This window comes from Eublepharis macularius, chromosome 2 (genome assembly GCF_028583425.1).
Source record: "Eublepharis macularius isolate TG4126 chromosome 2, MPM_Emac_v1.0, whole genome shotgun sequence".
NCBI lineage: Eukaryota > Metazoa > Chordata > Lepidosauria > Squamata > Eublepharidae > Eublepharis > Eublepharis macularius.
The window spans coordinates 224,556,816-224,583,200 of record NC_072791.1 but is presented as its reverse complement, the minus strand read 5'-3'; the positions used below and the strand labels follow the sequence as shown (position 1 = coordinate 224,583,200).

Here is a 26,385-nt window from a genome sequence, read left to right as displayed (position 1 = left end):
AACTTCCTTTCACCTATTAAACACTTTGACTAGCTTTTCTTTGGATTTGCTAATATCTCACTTTTTAATAAGATTTAATTGCACATGACCTACTTTAATTTGATAACCTGTTAAGTGTCTTCAGCACTTCATAGGCATTCATGGATACAAGTCCAAGACTGCTACCATCTTGTTAATTGGCATTCATCTTACTTATATTTGGGATTGTGTTGCACAGCAGCGAAGCTACCATCAAATTTTATACAATGGTTCAGAACCACAACCTTCTCTTAGACTTCAGTCCAATCACCTTTAACTCCTTTATAACTAAAGTTCCAAATTAACATGTCTTTATGAGTATCCATTTTATTATATGTATTTGGAATTGGGTTGCTCTGTGTACTTTGTTATGTACTCTTCGTCTGCAAAAGGCAATAAAGGAAAAGTTTAACTAGGAAGAAATATTGACTTGGACAGGTTGAAGTATTTGGATAAATCCATTACAGGACAGCCTGCTCTTTGTCCTCACCATTTGTGAGACAATCTGGTAAACACAGCTGTACGGTTATCTACACTTTTATGCACGTGAAACTCAAAGTCTGACTGAAATTGCCATCTGAAGGGGAAAAGTAGAACTTTTTTGACACGTGCAAGAGTTAAACAGTTCTCCTGAAGCATGCATCCACAAACACACAAGGTGTTTGTGTGTGAATGTGCCATCAAGTTGCTTCCAACTTACGGCAACCTTATGAAACACAAAAAGTAACACCAAAGAAATCAGCAACTGTATCAGACAGAAGATTTATGTTCCAAGGTATAATTGGGAGGTCACTTTGTGAAATCTCAGATGACCTGGTTCTGGTCAGTGCTCGGCTAGGACCTTCTGTATTGTGCCTGATGTTCCATGAGAGAAGGTGGGCTACAAACAAAATAAGTACAGATGGAGATACTTGCTTTATATTTTTTCACTGCCTTATGCCTTTTACCTTATCATCCCTGTAGAATGATTGCCCTGTATGCAAAACAAGTTGTATCCACTTTCTCATATATGTATAGAGTACTGAGCTATTCTACGTGCTTAGTAAGATTGGATTTGGCAATGGCTTTCCATTTGAGTAAGAACACAACTTATGAAAAAGGCTACATTTCTGGCAGATGCTGGGCTAGACTAGAGGTGTGCCTCAAGTCGCTGGCAGAAGGGATAGGGCCCTATATTCAGTGTGTTGTCATTTGTCTATCTACTCTGTCCGTGCAGAATGTTAGACCAGTTAGAAGAGGACACAAATCTGAGCAGGAGTCAAAGGGTTAGCCAAGTCACACCTCACAAGCTTTTAAAATGCTTTATCAAACACTTATCTCCACTCTGCATGGTACAGCTATCACCAAGGAAATGCAGAACCTGTCCTTTCCATAATGCACGTAACATTATGCATTCAGCATTCATGTTGGGAAAGTCCAGAAAGAGCTACTTCCCCCATTTAACAAATACTCTTCTGTCAGTGATCCCCAACATGGTACCAAGGGTGGCCACCAATTTGTCGGTGCCTACGATTCTTGCTTAGTCAGACCACCTCTTCCCTAAAGCAGAGAGCCAATCTCGACTTTGCCTCACCTCACTGAAGCAGGAGCAAGACTAGAAGAACCCTGGAACCATCCTTTGGGTGTCTGAGGGGAACGTCATGATCCTATCATAGCAGGACTTGGAACTTCCTAGGGCTTTTTTTCAGCCGGAATGTGGTGGAATGGAGTTCCAGCACCTCTTGAAAATGGTCACATGGCCGGTGGCCCCACCCCCTGATCTCCAGACAGAGCGGAGTTTAGATTTCCCTCCGCGGCAGTGGCGCGGAGGGCAATCTAAACTCCCCTCTGTCTGGAGATCAGGGGGTGGGGGCCACCAGCCATGTGACCATTTTCACCAAAAGCAATTTAAACTTTTAAAAACTCCTCCCTTGTTCCAGCTGACCCAAAATCATGTCATTGTGTGGTCCTGAGTTCCACCACCTCTTTTCCCAGAAAAAAAGCCCCAGAACTTCCCAATGTTTTGTAATCCTCCCACATGGCAGCCATTTTCTGGTGGTGCTCACTATTCTATCAAAATCCCCTAGCGCTCACGGTCCAAAAACAGTGAAGGACGTACCCCCATATCATAAAGAGTTATTGGTTCTTTTTCTCTCCATACAATGTCTCAAAAGATTTAAAGTTATGATGGAGGTCCCAAAAAAGCAAACTGTGTAGTTTCTATGGACATGTTGCCATTCTAAACCAGTTTCACTATAATACCTATTGATATTTTATATTAAGTATCCACTTAACAAGCAGAATTCAAAACAACTAACTTTAGTGAGAGGAACACATTGCTTCAGGGCTTCTTATCAATGTTAAGAACATATTTTTGTTACAGAAAGAAGAATGGCTGTACTCCTTGGCAAGGGTTTTTTTCTGGGAAAAGAGGTGGCAGAACTCTCAAGAGGGAAATAAGGAAGAAACACACGGGATTCTTTGAAATATTATTTTCAAGTACTATTGCCGAGTATTTTCAAGAGGTGCCGGAACTCCATTCCCCTGTGTTCCCCCTGAAAAAAAGCCCTACTCCTTGGACATTTTCTTAAGCATTATCCCTCCAAAAAACCAGTGGTGAATAATTCTGGATAGCCAATGATTTTGTTAAGTCTTTCTACGCCTTCTTCTATTGCCAGTGTTGGAAATGGCAAGTTTCTACTTTTAATCAAGTTAAGAGTCAATTTTATAGCTCTGGGAGAAAAGTCAAACATAAACCCTGCTATATTGCCTTTCTTCTAAACTCCCAACGGGATATTCGGTTCAACCAGGGCTAGATGCTGGCGTGTGCGCGCAAGGAGGGAAAAAAACCACAGAAAACCAAAATGTGAAAAATAGTTTATATTTATGCAAACAAATATTTTACAAATATTTATCAACAGAGGTTTAAAAATCACTCTTATACTTTAGAAAAACTCCAGAGCACAGTAAAGAGGGTCCGACTATACTAGAAAGCAAAGTGCTTGTAGCAATGTTACTGCAAATTCCACAAAAGTGCATACATGGTGAATGTAAAAGCTCTGTACCCATGCCTGTACATTGTGAAAGGACTCCCAAAGCATTTAAACACACATGGCATTCTCAATCACCGCTGATCTTCAAGGTTGCTTTTACAGGATCATGCAGTAACAAGCCTGTTCTTTTAAAAAAACCATTTTTAAAAAATACAAATTTCTAGTTCAAAGATGTAAAAGATTTTTTTTTTTTTACAAAAGAGAACACATAAGACACATCAGCTTTATAAGACACATCAGCTTTATAAGACAGGTAAAGTTGGCTATATATGCCCCAACCCAGCAAGGGCACTCGAAGATGCCACCCTTTGACCAAAAATAAATCTGTTCTTACTAAAGAGGTAATGCATGGGGGAGATGCATCCAACACCCGAGAATGTGCTTGCAGTGCTCCTAACCGACAAGGGTGCCACTCAAAAGACCACAGGCACCAGGGTTTTTTTTTCAGCTGGAATGCGGTAGAACGGAGTTCCGGAACCTCTTGAAAATGGTCACATGGCTGGTGGCCCCGCCCCTGATCTCCAGGCAGAGGGGAGTTGAGATTGCCCTCCGCACCACCCGCATGGAGGGCAATCTCAACTCCCCTCTGTCTGGAGATCAGGGGGCGGGGCCACTGGCCATGTGACCATTTTCTCCGAGGGCAACCCCCTGAGTTCCACCAACTCTTTTCCCAGAAAAAAAGCCCTGATAGGCACAGTCAGTTCACACTTTTGCATTGTCAAAAGGCAACAGTGCCAACCCTCTGTTCAGCGAGTGGCAGCATCATGTGCAACTGCATGTGTGAAACATGCTTGTAACACATGAGGATCAGGATCTTTTTTTTTTTTTGCATTTCATTACATTTGGATTATCATGTGCTAACATGCTATGTTCACCTCAAAAGTATTTCTCACTTTAAAACAAAACAAAACAGGGGTACAATCCATTCAGAAATACTGCCTGTACACGCCTTGGCAAAAGAACATACCCTCGGAACAGTTTCCATTCATTTCTAAGAGAAATGTAGAGAAGTTACTAATGGAGTATACGTCAGCTACAATCCTCCAATATTTTAGATCAGAACACTTTTTGGAACGTCAGTGGGGTACCCTAATATAAGTGGTTTGAGATTTTCAGCTCAAGTACCTGTTCAATATTTGGGGGGAAAGGCCTCTTAGAACTGAAGTTCTCTCTGTGTATCATATGTCCTTGTGCCTTGGACTTAGATTATCTGGTCCTTATTATTGTGAATCCAAAGTATAGAAAATACGGTATTTCTAAAGAAAAAAAGCACTATGCTTAACAATGCTACAATACACATATAGCTTCTGCCAACACCAGGCAATTCTCAGTTCCTAGGAAGTGCTACATGTATATTCTATGTTATTTTGCACTATTTCTTATTTGCCGAGTAGTATATTAAAGCAACAAAGATGTTTTCTCCAAAGTTAAACCATGATAAACATCACAGAAAAGGTTGTTCCTGTATTTTTTCCCCCAAGCGTATGTCAGAGCTTGAGCAATTTATAAAGCACATAACCTTTTTTATTCCATTTGTGTACCATTTTGGTCACACTTATCAGCAATTCATTTCCTTTCAGAGGCAAAAACACAATACACCTATGTTACATGGAGGGGTGGGAGGAACCCTGGTCATATTACACATAATGGTCTTTAATATCCTCCCTGACCCCCAATCATTAATACTAGGATTTGAGAGAACTCAAAATGAGTTCCTTGTATCTAATCTGTCTTTAATTTGTAGTTAATTTTTAAGCTCCTCATGAAGTCTCCCTTTGAATAAATAAGCTGTGTCACTGCTAACTGGAAAATATCCACACTTGGGACAACTGACCAAGGGCATGGGGTACTGGGGGAGAGGAAGCAGGACTGGTTACAAGCTTGGATAGGTGGAGCGTTGAGCACCCCTACTCCCGAGGAGTGCCAGTTGCTCCAAGCCATAATATAGCACATAATTTTACATGGGCTGTAAAAACAAGAGCTGACAAGAAGAGGAACTTCTCTAGGCACTCAGGGATTCAGAAGCATCAGAAGGCGACGACGGGTCATCGGTAACTGCCACCTTTGGCTCACGGGAACAACACAGAAAGACGCTGCTCCCCAGAGTTGTTTGAGCAAAGCGAAAATACATGAGGTGGCCCATAGCGACAAAGGAAACGGAAATAAGAACCAACAATCCAAAAGCTTCCGGGTTAGGAGCTAGAATAACCATGATGAAATGCAACAGGTCCATGAGGTAATTCATGGAGTTTTGGACGCCGTTGATAATACCTCTTTCTGACTCGATCACGTTTTCCTGGAGTAGTTGTGTGACCGTCAGGTCAAAAGACCATAAGCCTGTAAAGACAAATGAGAGGGAACACAATTTAATTCCTTTTTGGTCCACTTTTAACAGTAGAAAAGGAATGTTTTTGGCTTTTTTCCCCTGTGGCAGTGTTCTCTTTACCAATCTCTTAAAACTAATGAGGGAATCCTTTTTTTCTGACCTGACAGATAGTCACCTTCTGATTTTTGAAATTGAACAAGGAAATTTCTCTGCCTTAGTTAAGTTAACTAAGATGGAACGAATGTTTTATTTTTTCCCTCTCTTTAACTGAAATCAACTTGTCTGCTTGTAACCAACTCATCCACCTTTTAAAAAATAGGTGTATCACCTGTTAATTGAGTCTACTTGCTGGGTAATGGTTATGAAGGAGTGCAAACTAGAAAAAAAAGCTTTAAACAAAAAACCAAACCAAACCAAAAACTGCCCAGCACCAAAACACTGGCTTTATCACCACTTTCTTGGCAAGAGTTCCACAGTAATAAACAGTTCTGCCTCACTGTAAACAGGCCCCAGACCAAATGTCAAGATGATATCGCCAGAGTTGCATACTTGCTCTTTTTTACTTCTCATATTGTGCAAGACACAAGGAACAAGAGCTTGTTATTTCTGTTATGTGCCAGATTGTAGTTCTCAAGAACCAAAGCAGTACATATTTGAGGCTGTCCCCTGTGCAAGCACCAAGTCATTACTGACCCATGGGGGGACGTCGCATCACGACATTTTCTTGGCAGACTTCTATTACAGGGTGGTTTGCCATTGCCTTCCCCAGTCATCTACACTTTACCCTCAAGAAACTGGGCACTCATTTTACTGACCTCAGAAGGATGGAAGGCTGAGTCAACATTGAGCCAGCTACCTGAACCCGGCTTCCGCCAGGATCGAACTCAGGTCGTGAGCAGAGCTTGGGCTGCAGTACTGCAGCTTACCACTCTGCGCCACGGGGCTGTAATAACTGGTTAAAGCAAAATAATTGGTCTATCCCCTCTTGAAGCCATCTATACAGTGAATTCCACTCTAGAGAGCTTTATAAAGGGATGAGACAGATTCATGAGACAGATTCATATCAGTGGCTAGTAGCCATGGTGACTAAAGAGAACCTCCATATTCAGAGGCAGTAAACCTCTGAATACCAGTGCCAGGAGGCAATATCGGGGAAGGTCTGACCTCTATATCCTGTTTTATTATTTGATTTTTCTTTGGACCCCACCATTCTCCCCAATGGGGATTCAAAGAGGCTTACATCGTTCTCTGCTCCTCCGTGTTATCCTCACAGCAATCTTGCGAGGTAAGTTAGGCTGAGAGTGTGTGTGACTGGCCCAAGGTCACCCAGAAAGCAACCATGGCAGCATGACGATTTGAACCTGGGGCTCCCACATCCTAGTCTGATGCTTCAACCACCACACCACACGGGCTATCCCGTGTGTTTCTTTAGAGCACGACTGACCTTTGTTCCGACAGAGATTCAACTTACCGATTCTAGCAGCAATGACTCCTGTAAACAGGAGGCTCACAGAGACAAGAGGCACAGAGCTGGGACTCATCCCTGGATCGGACCCGTTCACAAACGCAGATCCGTTTGCCAAGACGGGCATGGCGGTTGTCAAGGGCATTTCAGGTACCGCAGCTTCAGGCGCCATAGTTGGAAGCGGGCTGCTTTCGAACAATCTGGCACTGATGTCTGTGAACGGGGAAACGGATAGGTCCAAAGGACTTCCCGGCATGAAGACTGAAATCACACAGAAGACCAGAGAGGCAAACTGGGCGATCCCAGAGATGATGCCGGTGCGAACCAAACCACACCTACGGCGCAGCCAAGTGAAAGCGACTGTGCCCATGATTCCAGTTATGGCCGACGCCCCCATGAGGAGGCTTAGAGTGGAACCACTCAGTCCCTGAGTATATGCGTAGCCGGTGGTGATGCAGTCAAAGCCCAAAACAGTCATGTACAGGAACGCAAGGCCCAGGCCTGCAAGGAACACCGGCTGGTTGTAGTAAGCGACCCATCCGTCACGGAAGGTACTGAAAGGCTCTGCTATCCGAGAGCAAAACGAGACTTCCTCTTCTGGAGGCTCGAAGATGGTCACATCGTTCCCATCAATCAACTTGACTCCTTCGTTGGGCTTCGATTCACCCTCTGTGGACAGAGAAGGGAGCTAAGTATTCTCAATCACCCCACGTGTTTAGCTTAAATTACATTTATGACAGACTTCATTTCTAAGCCAATTTTTTTTTTAAATCATCTAACCAATGAGGAAGTGGCCTTAGAACTCGGAGACAATTTTCTTTGGCTCCGTGAGAAATTTGGTTTTACTCAGATTCAAAACAGAGAACCAGAGAATGGAAAGCATACCTAAGTGCTACTGAGGGCCATAGATCACGATCCTAGAACATGTGAAAACGAACGTTACTGATTTCATTGGAACGCCCCTGAAGAAACTCATAATGCTTTGTTCTTTGACAAGGGGGAAAATCACAATTAGAAATCTGAACCTTATGTTTAGAGAGAGAGAGAGAGAGAGAGAGAGAGGGGGGGGGGCTAGCTATTTTATGTATTTACTTCATTTATACCCCACTTCCCCCGCAAGAGGGGACCCAAAGCAGGTTACATCGTTCTCCTCTCCTCTATTTTATCTTTGCAACAACCCTGTGAGGTAGGTTTAAGCTGAGAGAGTGTGACTGGCCCAAGGTCACCATGGCAGAATGAGGATTCGAATCTGGGTCTCCCGGACCCTAGTCCAATGCTCCAACCACTACATCATGCTCACTCTCAATTGTCTGATGGTGGGTTTTCTACAAAGGGCAAATTTGTGAAGCAGAACTTGTGCTAGTAGTATCAAACACTATTTTGTGCCAGTAGTATCAAACACTATTTTGGTTTTCTTGGCCATCTCTCTTAAATCTATGCATATGGACTCAAAGCTTCATTACTACACTGAGCGCAGATGTGCAAAATACTGGTGCCAGTTCTGTGCAGGTCCCTCAAAAATGCTCAGAAAACGGAATTGAAAAGACTTTACTGACTGCCACTACTTACACGTGTGTTCCCTTCAGGTTCGACAACTGTATTCAGATAAGCACTTAAAGTACGACAGGAAGAAACTGTGATGTGGGCAAAATTGCCCAGTTTGTCCACTTTGTGAAGCAGGGGTTGTAAGATAGCGAGACTCTGTTTTTACTTCTTCTTTTTCATCTCATCTGGGATTTTAGTAAATGTAAATCACCAGGGCTTTTTTTCTGGGAAAAGAGGTGGTGGAACTCAGGGGGTTGCCCTCAGAGAAAATGGTCACATGGCTGGTGGCCCCACCCCCTGATCTCCAGACAGAGGGGAGTTGAGATTGCCCTCTGTGGAGGGCAATCTCAACTCCCCTCTGTCTGGAGATCAGGGGGCGGGGCCACCAGCCATGTGACCATTTTCAAGAGGTTCCGGAACTCCGTTCCACCGCATTCCTGCTGAAAAAAAGCCCTGTAAATCACCCTTGCAAACCCATTCACCATTTGTTGGGAGGGGAGTGGGTGGGTTGCCATAAATGTTTTTTTTTTATTTCAATTTTTATTTTATTGAAAGAAAAACAATATACCTCACACTTAGAGAAATAAACATATGACAACACTGAACAGCTGCGGACTTGGCAGCCTCGAGCACAAGCTCATCTACTCATTCCACAGCTGTGGGCAGATATCACATGCAACTCGCTGCGGCTCAGGAGGAGCCAGCTGCAAGCTGCATGTAAATGCACAAGGGAGCCCTGCAGCCATTAACAATTATTCCCTTTTCAATTAATGGGAGGCACTCAACCATTCCCCGTACGCTATTTTTCCATTGCAAATGACTTCATAGGCTCCCAGATATCCGATGGTAAGAGCAAACACACATTCTCCAAATAAAGGGAAACAGTCTGGGATCAGCTTGGACAGGGTAAGGGAAAGGGCAAGTCACAAACATGCCTCTCTATTTTTCACTCAAAAGGGCTTCCGCCAATGTGCTTATAAAAAGAAAAACAACAGAACAGCATTACGACCCTACTACACAAGGGCATTAAATATGTAGTTAGCCCCTTAAAACACTGAGAAATTATGGACAGAGGTAAGAGTGATGGTTGGAAATATGAACGACTCTCTAAACATAAAATTAAATAATAAAACAAGCAGCTACTACTTTCTAGAGAAGAACACAGACCTTGAAAATTATTATTAATCGAAACAACAACAGTAGGAAGACTCAAAGAGGGGAAAGGAATGGAGTCATTTTTATTTGGTCGAAGAGACTCTTTGCAATACTGATTACCTTTCTGGATGTTCAGCTGCTTCAATTCCGACACCTCGTTCTTGGCACTGGCTTTGTGAGCCAAGGCAGGGGTTTTCTGGTAAACTTTCCAGAGCAGCAGATATTCTACGCACATGGACACCAAGTTCCAGCCGGAAATGAAACCACAGCCAATCACCGGTGATCCAAAGGTCATGATCTGCCCAACAGCCAGCGGAGCCAAGATATTGGTCAGCTGATCAATTCTTCGTATTGTAGCATTCATACCTATTAGGCAACGTTGAAAACACAAGATTGGTACCTGATAATTTAAATGGTAACCCTGTTTTAAAAACATGCTGACAGCGTACACAGTGATTGCCAAACATTTTAATGGCCTTTAGTTCAAATGTGCTGGAGCCCCAAGGTTTTACAGAGCCATTTTGGTGTAGTGGTTAAGAGCGGCAGGACTCTAATCTGGAGAGCCAGGTTTGATTCCCCACTCCTCCGCTGGAAGCCAGCTGGGTGACCTTGGGCTAGTCACAGCTCTCTCACAGGGTGATTGTCGTGAGGATAATAACACACTTTGTAAACTGCTCTGAGTGTGGCATTGAGTTGTCCTGAAGGGCAGTATATAAATGTTGTTGTTGTTATATGCAAGGTGTTCAATTTACATGGAAGTTCTCCTCACTGACAAACAATGAAACCTACCTTTGCATAATGCCCTGATGCCTTCAGCCAGGAGGAAAGGCAGATTGTAAATATTTAAATAAATGAATCCCGAATACCCAGTTTCATAGTAGGCACTTCCAGGCTTGTAATGTGTGTTTTTTTTAAATGCAGCAAACAGTTTCACAAAGGTGGTTGTTGTGGGTTTTCCGGGCTGTTTCACAAAGGCTTTGTAGCTGACTGAATTTGAGCCAAAGTACTCAGTTTCTTTACTTAATCATTAATACTCCATTTGGATTGCTCTTAAAAAGGCTTACGCAGACTACAACAGCAAAGGTCCACGCCCTGTTGTGTTTTGGCCCTCGATCGCTGCTCTTCCAAAGCCACGGAGAAACTCCCCTCCCTTCCAAAAACAAGCCATGGGATTGCTATTTGGGAGACGTTTCTTCCCTTTCCTCACATGCAACTCTATCTGCAGCTGCACAGCAAATGTGACCAGGCTGCAAAGGGGCCAGACCCTCTGCCCCTCCCCTAGCTTTCTGGACCTCAATATAGAAGTGACTTTCTCCTGTGGGGTCTTTCTGCAGCCCCTCTCTTGCCCTGCCCGGTGCGCTCCCATCTTCTGAAATGAGGCAGGTGGCAGCTAGAGACAGGGCACTGACTGTGGTGGCACCTCACCTCATCTCATCTCACCTTCCCCTTTGAGGCCTGCCTAGCACCTACTTTACTTTCTTTTAGACACCAGACTAAAACTCAACTTTTTACCCAGGCTTTTAATTTGGGGGTTTATCTTATCAGGTTGTTAATGGTCTGCTCTGTTTTATGAACAGTTTTTATGCTGCTTGTGTCTAATGGCTTGTCTTTATACTGTAGTTTTTAATTGTATGCCACTTCAAGCAAGACTCTGAATATTCTAAATAAATAAATTCTAAATAAATAAGAACATTAACTACTCCACATGCCCGTGTGTGTGTGTGTGTGTGTGTGTGTGTGTGTGTGTGTGTGTGTGTGTGTGTGTGAGAGAGAGAGAGAGAGAGAGAGAATATATATATATACACACTCAGTTAGCCAGGAAAGGTAGTTTAAAAAGACAGAGCCGGCTGCTGGGCAGAGGCTTTGCTATACACTGGAGCTGTGTGAAGGGGCTGTGAAATGCCAGAAGGGAAACTTCAGCCCATTATAACCTCTCCAGGTCCAAGCCTGGCTCTAGAAAGCAGCTCGAGCCCATTTCCATTCCTCCCTGAGTGGGGTTGTGATCCTACTCAGTTTTAGACTGGAGAGGTGAAACTGACAGAGCCTTTGGGAAATTGATGATGAAATTAACAAACCCTCTGAGGAGTGATCTCTGCTGCCTCTGTCTTTTAAAACTACGCTTCCCGGCTAATATTGCATCTCCCTACAGTTGACAAACACATGCCAAGGTGTCCCGCGTGGAGAGACTCAGAGAGAAAAAGATGGTTCAGTAGCATATATTGTTCATTGTTCTATGCTCATTTTCTTCAATAAAGGCCTGGATTGTGGCTTTAGTGAAGAAAATGAAAAACATCCACAGCTTTAGTAAAGAAAATGAACATAGAATAAGGAACAACATAGAAATCAATGCTACTGAACCTGAGTCAAGCAATATGGTTGATTTCCCCTGAAGAATTAAAAACACACAAGCGAGTGAAAACTAATACTGTGTGCTTATAATGCCACACTGTGACATGGGAAACTTGGGTTCAAATCTGTACTCTGCTAAGTGGCTTACTGCTGCCTTGAGGGCAGCCACCACCTCTCAACCAAGTCTACTTCACTGGGCTGTTGTGAATATGGAAAAGGAGGCAATCAAGTGCACCACCTGGCATGCTTTGGAGGAAGGGTGGGATTTAGATTCTAGATTCTTAATCGCCAATCAGATCAGTCTCTGGAATGTCACTCTACATAACTGACTTGGTTCTGGAGGACTATATACCAAAAAGCCCTTGAAATTAATACAGCTGTCACGTGGAAAGAGTTGCCGGATCACACCCTTTAAATATATTTGATGATGCACCATAATTGCTGGAAAATGCTGCCCTATTATTCTTGGTCTCCTCCCTGTTCCCTGATGCCACGCCCTAATTACTGGGGATTGTACAACAAACCAGTCCTTTGATCGGATTTAGGCGTCCTACAGAAGAAGAAAGCATCCTTCGCATGCATTCATCGATAGTTTCTCAGTTATGTTCATTGTAGCAAATGCCCTTTTCTTTCTTTCCTGCCATGAGCTCGCTCATCACCTTGGGCTAGTCACACTCTTTCAGGCTGGCCTACCTCGCAGGGTTTTTGTGAGGGTAAAATGGAAGAAGGGAGAGTAATGCTGTAAACTGTCAGGTTCCCAAAGGGGAGAAAGGCGGGGTGGAAATGAAGTGAATTAAAAAAACTTCTACAAACTCAAAACATCATTTCCTCTGGCACAGTACATAAAAAAATCATTTTACTCCTAACAAAGTGTATTTTTTGCTCCTAACAAAGTGTACTTTTTGCTTTGCTTTGTCTACTCGCACAAATTTGCAGAAGTTAATCAATTGAAATGCTTATGGGCAACAGACTGAGATTTCTTTAACTGAGTAACAGACCTGGTAAAATTTTAAACTACGCTTAAAGCCTTCAGGAAATGCAGATTAGAATATCATGAAAAGCAGAGCAGTCAAAAAAAAAATGCCGAGCAGTCTTAAGACCTCGCAATTAAACTGTCGATAAACAAGCTGCAGTGCACTGTGTGTTTGTGTGCCATTTTGACCTTGTGCTTCAGATGAGAAAAACGTGGGTAGGCTGTAATCCTAACCATACTTACTTGGCAGCAAGCCCTTCTGCAAACAGAAGAACTTACTTCTGAGTAAACATGCCTAAACTGGGCTTTAAGGCCAGCTGTACGGCAATATAATTCGCTCCTTATTACAGAGGAAAAGGGCATGAACTCACATTGCCGAATACAAGTAATACGGCCTTTAGCCCACGCCCACCCACCACACTGTAAAGGTGTTTTAAGACCAAAAAAGATAATGATACAGATTCTGAGTACATAGAGCTAAAAAGATCTATTTGCTCAACTTGCCAGTATAACAGTTGAATTCTAGCAGGGACTGAAGAAGTAGAGAGGGCTCTATAGCCACCCGGTAATCTCAAACTTTGCAGCAGTTACCTCGCTGCTATCTCTCTCTAAACAGCAGCAAGAAGAGGAAAATAACCATAATTGACTCAGCTTCAGCAACCCAGAAAAAAATGTGCTGATCACCGTGTGTTTAAATTCACATGATAAAAACAGTTCAGTTCAGGAGAGCCGATGATATCACACCTGCAAGCTTGCTTCTGTTATCGCCCGCCACGACGACCACCCAGTCCCTCTGTATGGTAATCGCTGTTGCAGTGCTGGCCAGATTGGCGATGTTGGCAATTGTGATGACCAGAATATAGCACAGGGTCTGCGGGAGCAAAGAGACATTTTCAAGCACGAGGAAAAGGGAAAACTAAAAGGGAAAAACGAAACAACCTGTACCGCTTTGCACCTTAAATAGAAATTTCAGTCATACATTGTAATTGTTTGGTCCAAAACTGACCAAAGGCACTGTTGAGGCATAAATGAATATTCAGAAATAAAAAATATTCAAAGATAAAGTTCACTTCTTGCTGAGCCAACAACTTTTGCCTGTTGGTGGAGGCATCTTGAGATTTCTCAAAAGGCATCCAGCATTTCCACCGGTGAAAAAGTAAAGCAGATTTCCCTGTGACCACATAGAAGGGTCTAGTTTGGGGGGGTCATGGGATCAGCAAGGACAAAGTCATGTGGGATAGGGGCAGCGTTAAGGAGCAGAACTGGGCGAGATCACAAGTGAGAAAGCTGTCTGCAGACTATCCTTTAGGTCTTCTTTCCTCTCTGCTTTTTCAAAGAAGCCAGTGACAAAGAAGGAAGTGGCACTAGCCAAAGCTGTTAAGATACAAATACGTTTGGCTTAGTGCATATAATCACTCGCTTGGAAGCTATTGGCTGCAATCCAGAAATCTTTTTCAATTGTCAGATTTAATACGTTCCGATGATCTTTCAGACCACAGTGTTGAAGACTGTGAATATAGTCTGAAGATGGTTTCGGATTCTGGCTGGGGATGGGTCAGAACAGGGATCACAGGAAATCACAGCCAAGTATAGATAGCACTAAACAAGAGTGAAGCCACTCTCAGGAAGGAAGGAGACTTGGTGCCCGTGGCTTGTTTCCAAGCCTCCTCCGTCATCCAAACAAAGCCACTGAGGTAGCATCTGACCTATGTCCCGAGTGACATCTCATTTCCTCTTATGAAAAGGATCACTGATCTCCTATCCTACCTCACCACAAATTCTGATAGTATCAGGGCTTTTTTTCAGCAGGAACGCGGTGGAACAGAGTTCCGGCACCTCTTAAAAATGGTCACATGGTCGGTAGTCCCACCCCCTGATCTCCAGACAGAGGGGAGTTTAGATTGCCTAATCTAAACTCCCCTCTGTCTGGAGATCAGGGGGCGGGGCCACCAACCATGTGACCATTTTCACTGAGGGCAATTTAAACTCCCCCCTTGTTCCAGCTGACCCAAAGTGACGTCATTGTGCGGTCTTGAGTTCCACCACTGAGTTCCACCACCTCTTTTCCCAGAAAAAAAGCCCTGGATAGTATTATAGATGCTACTGGACTCTTGCTCTTTTCCACTGCTACAGGCAAACTAACACGGCTACCCATCTTGATCTATCCTACCTGTTGTTTACTTTTCTTCATCATTAGAAATAAATCTCTCTTGAATTGATCAGGCAAAAACATTAACCATGAGTATTTGCAAAACCTGCCCAAGACTAAACTACAGCTGAGTAAGCCAACCTAATATGAAATTAGGAAGCAGGTGGATTTAACTCTACTTGCATGTGGAAAGGAAGCTCACACATTTACAGTAAACAACTAAACCAAGATTCCTCCATATGGTACCAAAGGGTGCCTTGGTGCCCACCAATACTTCCTTTGGTGTGTTTCAGAAGGTGGGTGGGGCCACTGTAGGGCAGGGCTTATTATTGGCTGCCCTCATTCAAATGAAAGGGGAGGATCAGGAAGACTGGTAAACACCTCGACTTGCCTTAGTCAATGTGGGATTCCATTTCACCTTCAGGCTCTCCTTCCCAGTAAGTGTGAGAAGAGAGGCATTCAGATCTGCCTCCTGTGTAGAGATTCCAGGTGCTGCCAATGGCAGGAAATCTCCCGGAAGTTTCAGGCCACCCGGTGGGAGGTTTCAAGCCGCCCGGAGATTATCTGCCACTGGCAGGCACCCTGCACTTCCGGTAGACACAATGATGTCACTTCCAGAATTGACGTCATTGCACCTGCAGTGGGAGTGCTCCCGGGCGTCGTTTTGGGCTGGCCCATTCTGGAAGTGACGTCATCACATTGGCATCGGGAGCGTGCACATGAAGAGAAGATGCCCGGTGAGTACCAGGTCCCCGCCACTGCCAGGAAGATATAGGGCCGCCACTGACCGAAGGGAAATGCAAAGTGCAAAAAATCAGCTATGTGGGCATACACCATACCCACTACAAGGAAGTCTCGAGCTCTTAAAGCAGGAATACACGCCAACTGAAGAACTCAGGAAGCTTCAAGGGACTACCTTAAAGGGACGTTGTTGGATGTTACTTATGCTTGAATTCTATAGTGTAATTCTTGTGAATTATTGTGTAAAGTACACGTTGGCACTGAGCACTTTATAAATTGTTGTAATAACTAATAAGCAATTTCCATTACTTTTGGGTGTAAATTGTGTGTTATTTATAGCTGCGAGTGCTGTTTTTGGGATAGAAGGAAGATATAGGGACCTGGGAACCCTTCTTCTGGGGCAGCCATTTTGTTTTGGCTGTGCCTTCTGCAGCAGCCATTTCACAGGGGCATTCACTACTCACCCTCTCAAAATTCCAAATATGCCCACAGGTGTAAAAAAGTTGGGGATCCCTGCACTAGAACGATTCACCAATTCCAGTCTATACCAAGCACAGCAAAGAATAAGGCTGACTGAAGAGATTATAGTTCCAGAGCATTAAAAGGAAGGAAACTACCTAAGAACAAAAGCCTTTACAGATGCATTTTAAAAACCCAAAATCTTACAGCTTGCATACTTACAAGGAGCCAACCTTGATACAAGGCCACCAGCTCAGTCTTAAACAAGAAGACCATCATCAGAAGAATGCCGCATAAAATGACGCATGCGTTCTGCACAATTAAGGATGTCTGGGCCACTGTTTAGAAGAAAGGGGAAACAATATAGAGAAGAATGCCCAATTACATTGCAGATCATGTCATATCTGATTTAGGTCAATATATATTGATTTCATTCAGTTCTGTTTCAGTAAACACTCTCGTCCTCAAAATATTTATATGAAAGTATATCTGTAAATACTTTTGCAGAAGAGCATATAGGACCAAGATGCCTGGCTGTCACCTGTCCCGGAGTCACTCTCTGCCAGGCCCATAAGACAAAACTACTGGTTCTCTTGGAGTAGAAAAGAGCAAGAGTCTAGTAGCACCTAGAAGACTAACAAAACTTGTGGTATCTGAAGAAGTGAGCTGGTGACTCATGAAAGCTTATACCCTACCACAAACGGGCTCACTTCTGCATAATGCAGGTACGCTTTTTAGAAAACGGCAGGAGACTAAATTAAATGGAATGGATCTCCATTGTTTGTTAAACATTCCAAAGACTGAATGGAACCCCTCTGCTAACCTCCTCATTACAAAAAGATAGTGACAAATATACCATATCCATTTGGTTTTGGTACTTCTCAAGCCACCCAATTATAAACCTATATTCCTTCTGCGGAAAGACTGGGAAGCCCGAGAGATGCACATTCAAAAAAAAAGTCCAGGCAAGATCACTTGTTGCTTCCCTCCTTCAGTGCAGGGGAAGAAAGGCTCATATAAGAATCTGCATTTAAGACTGGCGTGACATTTCATCCAAAGTATTTTACCTATGGGTATAAACAGGGCTTTTTTTCAGCAGGAACGCGGTGGAACAGAGTTCCGGAACCTCTTGAAAACGGTCACATGGCTGGTGGCCCCGCCCCCTGATCTCCAGACAGAGGGGAGCTTAGATTGCCCTCCGTGCCATGGCGCGGAGGGCAATCTCAACTCCCCTCTGTCTGGAGATCAGAGGCGGGGCCACCAGCCATGTGACCATTTTCTCCGAGGGCAACCCACTGAGTTCCACCACCTCTTTCCCCAGAAAAAAAGCCCTGGGTATAAATTAAATACACATTTATTTACAACTGAGGCAACAAATTAATTCCAACTGCAGCCATCTGGCATGCTCCACGACCTAACCAAATGCAAGTAATTCTTTCTGGACCAACTCTGCAAGGCTCATGTTCAACCACTACGAACAGGAACAGGTGTTCGCCCATGTGTTTCTTCTCCAAAACAAAGGTGTGATATTTTAAAATCTTAAGGCAGCCGTCAAGAAGGGAACACCCACTTTGGCTGGCTGAAGCTTTCTTCTAATGGCAGTAATTATTTAAAATTAGCTTGAAGTAGATAATGACATAATGCGTAAAGCAGAAAAGGCACATGAATGATGAAGAGCACATGTCAATTATTCTTGAACGGCAAATGCATATTTTATGTTACAGATTACTGTTTTAGGGGACAGTTCTGCGTACGCTTCCTTGGTGGTTACGAACTCTGTAGACTTGCTTTGGGGCTAATGTGGAGATGATCGGGCTGCGGAGTTACAATTACTTCTACATTTGAGGCCGACGAAGCACTAAATCAGTCCTCCAGCTGGCTTTCCCCTCGAGGCACAGTGGCATTCAGTTTGACACATTAAGAGTCAGCAGCGTAACCGGTGTTTCTTGAAAGAAACTTAAAGCTTGCAGAAGTTTCTCTCGCTCTTTTTCAGACATCTAGTGAGAAGCCAGGCACTGTCTTGGGCTGCTTCAGCCCCTCCATTCTGTCTCACAGCAATTTCTGCTTCCCTCAGTCACTGTAACAAGCATCACTAACCTTTAAGCCTCGAGTTCTTGTCTACCCAGTCTCCAATAATGGCTCCCAGAAGCAGGACAGACCCTGCCACGACCAGTCCATAAACGGCCGTCAAAAGTAGGCTGTTTCCATACAGTTCAACCAGGAAGACAGACACTGCAAAATGCCACATGCGATCCCCCTGGAATAAAAGGCATTTCTGATTAATTACACTGAATGGGACTGGTCGGCCCTGTAAAGCCTGTGCTCTTCTGCTCCCAGCAAAGAGACGCTATCACAGGAGAGCCATTCTGCCACTGTGGAGTAGCCCCACAGAGTCAATAGGCTGGAAGCGCCTATTACAACCAGCCAAAGGGCTCAGTCTACACCCCATTGATGTTCATAAAGAAACTCATGCAAATATAAAATAGTTCTTGATTAAACACCGACAGTTTTCTCTTATGCACACTTACCTGGAAATAAGCCCCAATCAATAAAATGGGAATTACTTCTCAGTAAACATTCACAGGACTAAGTATATCTTAACCTTGTATCATGCTATCACACAGTCTTTGTGGGAAAGTTGTGGTCAATTTGACTATTTCCCTCCAGTCAGATCTGATAAGTCTGAAGAATGGACCAGCGTTGATGCTTGAAACTTTCCTCAGTTTTCTGTCAGAAGAAAATGCTTTCAGAAGCTTTCAACCACAGAATCCAACGGTGTGAGGCCTACCTCCCTGTGTGCTAAGAGGCTAGGCCACTAAAAGGATCGTGTGGCTTGAAAACTTTACGCTGATCATGTGTGGTAAATATCTTGGGTATAATCAGACCGACAGTTAATGTTGTACTATTGTATTGGTGGGGGATTTTAGTGCAAGATTTGTACACTCAAGTTACCACCCCCTCAGATATCTAAACAATGCCACATCCCGAAGGTCTGTATTTCTGAGGCAAATCACCCCCCATTGCTTCTCATCTTCCACAAAGACAGCAGACTTTGTTCACTTCGTATACTTTTTTATCTGACTCTTCCTCCAGCAAGTTTAAAGCATCATACATGGCTCATCCTGCCTCTATTTGTCCTCACAACAACCTTGTGAGGTAGGTTAAACTAAGAGAAGGTGACTAGTCCAAGGTCACTCAGACTGTCTAATGGTAAGGCCCAGGGCTTTTTTCTGGGAAAAGAGGTGGTGGAACTCAGTGGGTTGCCCTAGGAGAAAATGGTCACATGGCCGGTGGCCCCGCCCCCTGATCTCCAGACAGAGGGGAGTTTAGATTGCCCTCAGCACGGAGGGCAATCGAAACTCCCCTCTGTCTGGAGATCAGGGGGCGGGGCCACCAGCCATGTGACCATTTTCAAGAGGTTCCGGAACTCCATTCCACCGCGTTCCTGCTGAAAAAAAGCCCTGGTAAGGCCTATCTTGATCTACAGAGCACTTGGATTTCAGTGGGACATCATCTTACAATTATATAAAACTTACATACGTACATGCCATCAAGTCGCAACCGACTTATGGTGACCCCAGTAAGGGGCTCTGAAGGCAAGAGATGTTCAGAAGTAGTTTGCCATTGCCTTCCTTCGCAGAGCAACTCTGACCTTGGTGGTCTCCCATCCAAGTTCTGACCAAGGCCGGCCCTGCTTAGCTTCTGAGATTTGAAGACACCAGGCTATATTATGCCACCTACTTTCCCATATAAGACTTACATGAGACAAAAAAGGGAAGAAAGAATGAAAAAGAAAAAATGCATTTTGATGAAGCCACAAAACCTTCCGGGTAGGAAGAAGGGCAGGTGTGGTGCCTGAAAGTGCCCACGTGGTGTTTGAACTAAACTCCATTTCAACCTAATTGTACTTATAAACTAATCCAGCTCTGCAAACCAGAGGCACTGACTGAAGCAATGGAAATTCTGATATTATCCTAGCAACTGAGATAGTATGTAAGCTCTGAGTAGAAAAAAAATGCTGAGGGATGGAAAGCAGCTATAATTATTTTACTATTATTTGAAAATAAGTATACAGGCCTGTCACTTGATGCTATCCAGCTCCTATAAGCTTGTCATCAGGCTGGGGTGGGGGGTAGGGGGGTACATAAACACCACTGCCCCATTTCTCCATGCATTCTCTGGCAATGCATGAGAACAAGAAGTATTCAGCTGCCTCGACCAGGTCTCAGAAGAGGCGGTATATCAGTTTGCTAAATAAACCACTTCTGCATTAATCCATAATTTTCTTTAGAACACTTCTATTGTTCCATGGGGAGCGGAGTACTGACATTCCCATTAATGGCAGCCCAAGTGATTCAATGAATACTTAAGAATACAACTGGTCAGACACATCTGGCAAATTTGTACAGTGTTCGTGTCAGCAGTCTTTGTTATCACAAGAGACCTGCATGTGTGAGTGTGGGAAGCCGGGCATCATATTTATTAAGCAGCAGACAAAGAGATAATACAGAATGAGGCCATTTTAAAATGCCTGAAAATATGCCAACATAGAATTTTTATTAAATCCTGATAATGTAATTTAACAAAGACTGTAAAAATCATTGAAGTAAAAACGTGGAAGATGTATAAAACATATACATCTAATGTATAAAAGGGTAGATTCACGCCTTACATTTTTAGGGGAGTATGTATAAGGTTTTATGGGTTCACCTGTAAAATATAAATTTTGAATGTGGTATATATTTGTTGATCAGGTACACCTGTTTCACATGCATGCTCAGTGCTTGACCTGAGTCTGCCTCTCTGTGACATGCAAAATGGTGACACAACTTAATGTCACTATTAGTTGAGTGAAGTAGTGGCATTTTTCATTCCACAGACTTATTTAGCTCTGAAAATTCATATTGACTGGGGAAATCTATGCTTTTGCATGAAGGTACTGTATTAAGAAGTGTGCCTCCTTGCCTGTTTCTTTTCCAGAAGTGAGAAGTCAGACATCTACACTTCTCACAAGGAGGCTCAAACAACTATTAACTAGAATATTAATAAGACCAGGGAACTTAATTACCATATTTTGCCACTGCACAAATTTCACAACCATTTGACAAAATTATACCATGATCCTAAATACATTTATTTGGGAAACAAGTCCTGCTGGAATCAATAAGACAAATCCAAGCAAATGTAGTTGAGATTATGACTTTAGACTCCCAAGCCATTAGATCAAAAGTTCACCGGGATCATCACTACTGATCCAGAGATCCTCTGGATTAGTACAGGTAGAACAGGCTGCACACCTGATGCTGAGCACAAACATCACCTACGCCCCTAATCTGTCCTGTAAAACTTACTGATTACATCTTTTTTCACTAAGCACAACCAGAGAGGAAGAAAAAACAGGGAAGCTTAAAGATAAAGCTTGTCCCAAAAAGGACAATGCCAGCTATATACTATTGTTCTTGTCTCTTCCATCTTTTGAAAAACGTTTCACTTAAATTTCAGTTTATCCCCAACTCCTGTGGTCAGATCAGGTTCAGAAATGTATTTTTAGGAATACAGGATAGAAGAAATCTTTTAATGGCTGTTCATGTAAGTTAAGAACCAAGGCCACAATTCTCCTAAATTAAGGGTTGTGACAGGCAGAAGAGAAACATGCATATAGCCAGAAGGTTTTGGAAGTTTTTAGTTAAATCCTAAAAAGAGTTACTCCAGTCTAAGACCATTGAAGTCAATGGGCTTAGACTGGAGTAACTCTGCTTAGGATTGCACTGTTTATCACCTAACTGAACATGCTAGCCAGTGTTAAGTAGAAGGTTGCCAGTTCTATAAACTATAGTAAAATATTTCAAAAACTTCTCCAGCTACAAGAATGCTTCACCCACAGTATCACCTTTTACAATCTCAGCTAAGCCCTTTTCTTAAAAGAGTTGAACTTTTGAGTTCAAGGAAGCATAGTTAACTAAATATTAATTCCCCTACTGCAATTAATGGGAACTCAATCACATATTTGCTACTGTCAAGTCTGTGCCCGATCCATGCCACTATTTGATGCTGACCTGTTGTTCTGAACCAATGTCTCATGCTGTAACCTGATGTCCTATTATCAATGCCATAACTGTTTCCTTTCTCAGGCTTATTGCAGGTGCTTATTTAAAGGACAGGAGAAACTTTCAGTGCTTCTGACCTTGTACACTGCTCACTTCCATGCACTGCTGTGTCTCAACTTTGATCTCTTGCTTTCTCAGTGTCTCGACTTGATAGTACAAATATGTGAGACATTCTCAGGACGAGTTCACACCAAAAGTCCTGTTTTACTGTTGGGAGGGGGGAAGGAGTAACCGTATGTATTAAGAGGAAGGGGTTTCCCACATGTTACCATTCCTGTCAACTTGCTCTTACTGCTTAGATGCTTACCTTGCCTCTGAGTAATTCTATGGACATATCTGTAGAAATGATCTGATTTCTGAATAAAGCCCTTTAACCAACAGCCTGGATTTCTTGTTGCAATGGTACAGGGATCTATCTGCCATAGCCTGACAGCTACTGTGTTGGAAGAAATCAAAGTAGAAGCCTGGCTGAACTACTCTGCTAGTAAGGTATTTCTTTAGGATTTTTCTGCTTCAAAAAGCCAACTGGCATAGTCAGTAATTAAAATTTCTAGAATTAGAAGGTGCCGTTTTTGTGTTATGAACAAGGGCATGCCACCCAATTTATTCAGATATGCACCTTTATTTATAGCAAAGCCTCAGACTGCAGACGGACGCACCACCAATGAACATGAAGCCCACCCCTCAAATTTCAAGCAGTTACAGATTTTGGTAACTATTACTTTCAAACCATGGGTTAATATAACAAGACCTAACATTTCGTTTTAACAATAACCTATAAAATCCACTTAACTTTCTTTAAAAGTGCACACCTATGATTGATAGACACTGATTTGACCTTGAAGGTTCCCAAAAGCATATTTTGTTGTGGCTTAAAAATGAGAGAAATCCCCCACCAACCACCCCCCACCCTCTACCAAACTGAATAGGATTTCAGATTGCTTCTTCATCTACCAATAAATGAAATACAGAAAAGAAACATCTTGGATATGTAGTTCCAAAATTCATTTCTTTATTATTTATAACACCGCATCCTGAACTTTGCATCCCCAGCGATTTTAGAATCTGAGGAAGTTCACAGGTTATACGTCTTATTGGGAAACAGTGCAGATCGTTCAGTTAATCCCAAGACAAAGTATAAAACGCAAGTTAGATGCAACTTTACACCCTTTATTTGGAGTGCCCTTCTAAGCTCATTGACTTAGTACAGCATACTTCTGCTGAAGGTATCTCCGTTCACTAGAATGTTCAAGAAAGTAGTCCTTCCTATAAAATCGCTGTGATTTAGGAGACATGCTTTCACGTTAAGAAGTCAGAATCATCGTGCCAGAGCACAATTTAGCTAGTATACCACTGCACATTTTATGTGAATCACACGACATGTTACACTGCTCTGTCTTTAAATCTCAACTGACAAACTATACAAGACAAATTGTGAGCAAGTCATACGATGTAGAAGACTGGTTACACTTTACTCACCCAAGTGGACAGGGCATGCCCAAGGTATAGGAGGAATCTGGCAGATGTTAAGTAATTACCACAAGATCCTATAACAGAAATAACAAAAGGTAGGTCATTCAAATGGATTTTGCAAGTTTGTTTCTCACCTTTTTTATGCAACAGCAAAGTAGATCTTTTTAAAAACTTTATTAAGCACAGTTCTTTAAAGTAACAAATATGAATAACTATTTATTTTGCCATTGGCTGCCACCCACCTTTCTCAACAGACCCAAGATGGATTACAAAAATTTATATGTAAAACACCTTCCTACTTTAACGTGGAGAACTCCATTAACTGGAGAAGGGTAGAGAACAAGGTCTGCATGCAAAAAACCCCAGGTTCAACCCTTGGCCACCTCCCATGAAAGATCCTCTAGCAACAAATGTCAGGGAAGATCTCCTAAGTCAGTCACAGCGGCCAACAATGAACTGGCCAACAACCAGACTCATGATAAAGCAATACTGTCAAGATACCTAGAGCTATTTACATTCTGCCAAATACTGTGGGCCCATTTGATACACACATCCTTATTTTATTACCCACTGCCTTAGCTCCAGTTGGCATGCTCTGTCAGCGATAATCTGTGTGCTCCCTGCACATGCGCACTGCGGTCCAGCCACATATGATTGGGATGGGGCTGATGGCTCAGTTTATTTTATTTATTTATGTCATTTATAGTCCGCCTTTCTCTCTTAGACTCAAGGCGGATTACACAGTTCAACCCTGTACATTACTTTGTAACAGAAGATAAATGCCAACGTTAAATCTTTCAACTCTTAACACAAAAGACAAGGATCTAATTCGACACAGGCACCTTTTCTGGTATGAAGACGAAGCTCTGGGTGCAACAGTGCCTTAAAGACCAACTAGATCTAGTCGGTCTTTTCTGGCATGGACACCTAGCAATGAAAGGAATCAATTCAAAACGAACCACACCAGCAGGTCAGTACACACACATGCACAGAGATCTCACTCCTTCTCTCCATGTGCCAGAAGGCAACCTGCCTCCTTTCTTACACCACCCACCATGCTCATTTCAAACTGCTTCCCTAGCATACATTCCTGGGCACTGAGGAGGTGTGCCAGGATTCCAATACACCTGGAAAGGAGAGGTTGGTGGGGAGACTAAAAATGCAATCCTAAACTTCAGGCTGAGCCCACCGATTTGAATGGGCTTAGACCAGAGTAACCCTGCTTAGCATTGCACCTGGAATCCTAAACAGAATTACAGCAGTAGCAGAATTACGTAGCAGAATTACAGTAGTAACTAGGGTTGCCAGCTCCAAGTTGGGAAATTCCTGGAGATCTGGAGAGTGAAACCTGGAGAAACCTGAAGAAAGTGGGGTTTGGGGAAAGACCTTGGCATGGCATAAATCCAGAGTCCACCCCCCCAAAGTAGCCATTTTCTCCAGGTGAACTGATCTCTGTGGCCTGGAGACCAGTTGTAATTCCAGGAGATCTCCAGCCACCACCTGGAGGCTGGCAACCCTAGTAGTAACAGAAAAACAGCAGTAGAAAAGAGCTTTCCGTGGCTCATGAATGTGAGCTTTCTGTGGCCTACCACAAATTTTGTTAGTCTTCTAGGTGCTCCTGGACTCTTGCTCTTTTCTCCTGCTACAGACAGACTAACGCGACTACCCACCTTGATCAGAGTTACCCGTTTAAGCCCGCTGACGGGAGTAACTCTGTTTACGATTGCACCGCAAGGTCCTGACGGAAGGGACACCAGGTGCTCTGCACGAGAGCAGAGGCACTCTTTCCCCCCTGTTATTTCATACCCCGCGGTCCGCGCGGCGGCCCAGCGGCAGGCGCAGGAACGAAGCGCCGGCGCGCCATCGCGCCTCCCCACCTGCCCGTCCCGTTCCTCTCCCGCCGCCTCACCGCAGCATCCCCGGCTGTCGGGCTGCGAGTCCGCGCCGGGCCGGGCCATGGCTGTCGCTCTCCGGGGCGCCTCGGGCTCCCTCCTCTGCAGGCGGCGAGCCAGCGGGGCGCAAAGGGGCTTCTCTCGCGGTGGGTCTTTCCCCACTTAGCTAGCACTGTAGCTGAAGCGGGAAAGCGGAGGCCTTATGGGCAGGCGGCGGCGAGGGACCCGCTGGGCTGCGAAAGGGGCGCCCGCCGCCCCGCTCCGTCGGCGCGCTGCGAAGCTCCGTCCGCTGGCCCTCCTGGCTCCGGCCGCCGAGGCTGCGCTTTATACACAGGCTGCGGCGAGGGGCCGAGCGCGGCGCGGGGAGAGCCCGGGAGTCGCCTATCACAGGCCGCCTGATCTGCATATCCCCTCCCGGCTCGCTGGCTGGCCGGCCGGTTCTCAGGCGCGCTGGCTGGCTGGCCGCCCTCGCCCGCCCGCTCGCCACCGCCGCCAGACGCGCGTCGCGGCCGGTGCGCCCTGTGGGGAAGCTGAAGGGAGCCGGGGGAGGGGAGCCCTTTATAGGCCGGCCGCGTCCTCCACCCCGCGGAAGGCGCGCTGCTCCCCGCGGGCGCGGACGACTCAGCGCCCTGCAATGCGGGGCCTCCCCGTTTCCTCCGGCTCCTCGGCCAGGCTTGCGCCTGCAAAACGAACCCGGGCTG

General features: G+C 44.1%; 1 protein-coding gene across 1 annotated transcript; it reads right to left on the bottom strand.

The window, feature by feature from the left end:
• Window positions 1-3,659: 3,659 nt before the first annotated feature.
• On the bottom strand, window positions 3,660-25,998 carry SLC40A1 (solute carrier family 40 member 1). The gene is made up of 8 exons (XM_054971099.1): window positions 25,702-25,998; window positions 23,799-23,866; window positions 18,310-18,469; window positions 16,435-16,550; window positions 13,608-13,734; window positions 9,662-9,907; window positions 6,848-7,510; window positions 3,660-5,387 (listed from the first exon to the last, which is right to left on the bottom strand). The coding sequence occupies exons 1-8, from the start codon at window positions 25,748-25,750 to the stop codon at window positions 5,053-5,055; spliced, it is 1,764 nt and encodes a 587-aa protein (XP_054827074.1). The 5' UTR covers window positions 25,751-25,998; the 3' UTR covers window positions 3,660-5,052.
• Between the last annotated feature and the right edge of the window lie 387 nt (window positions 25,999-26,385).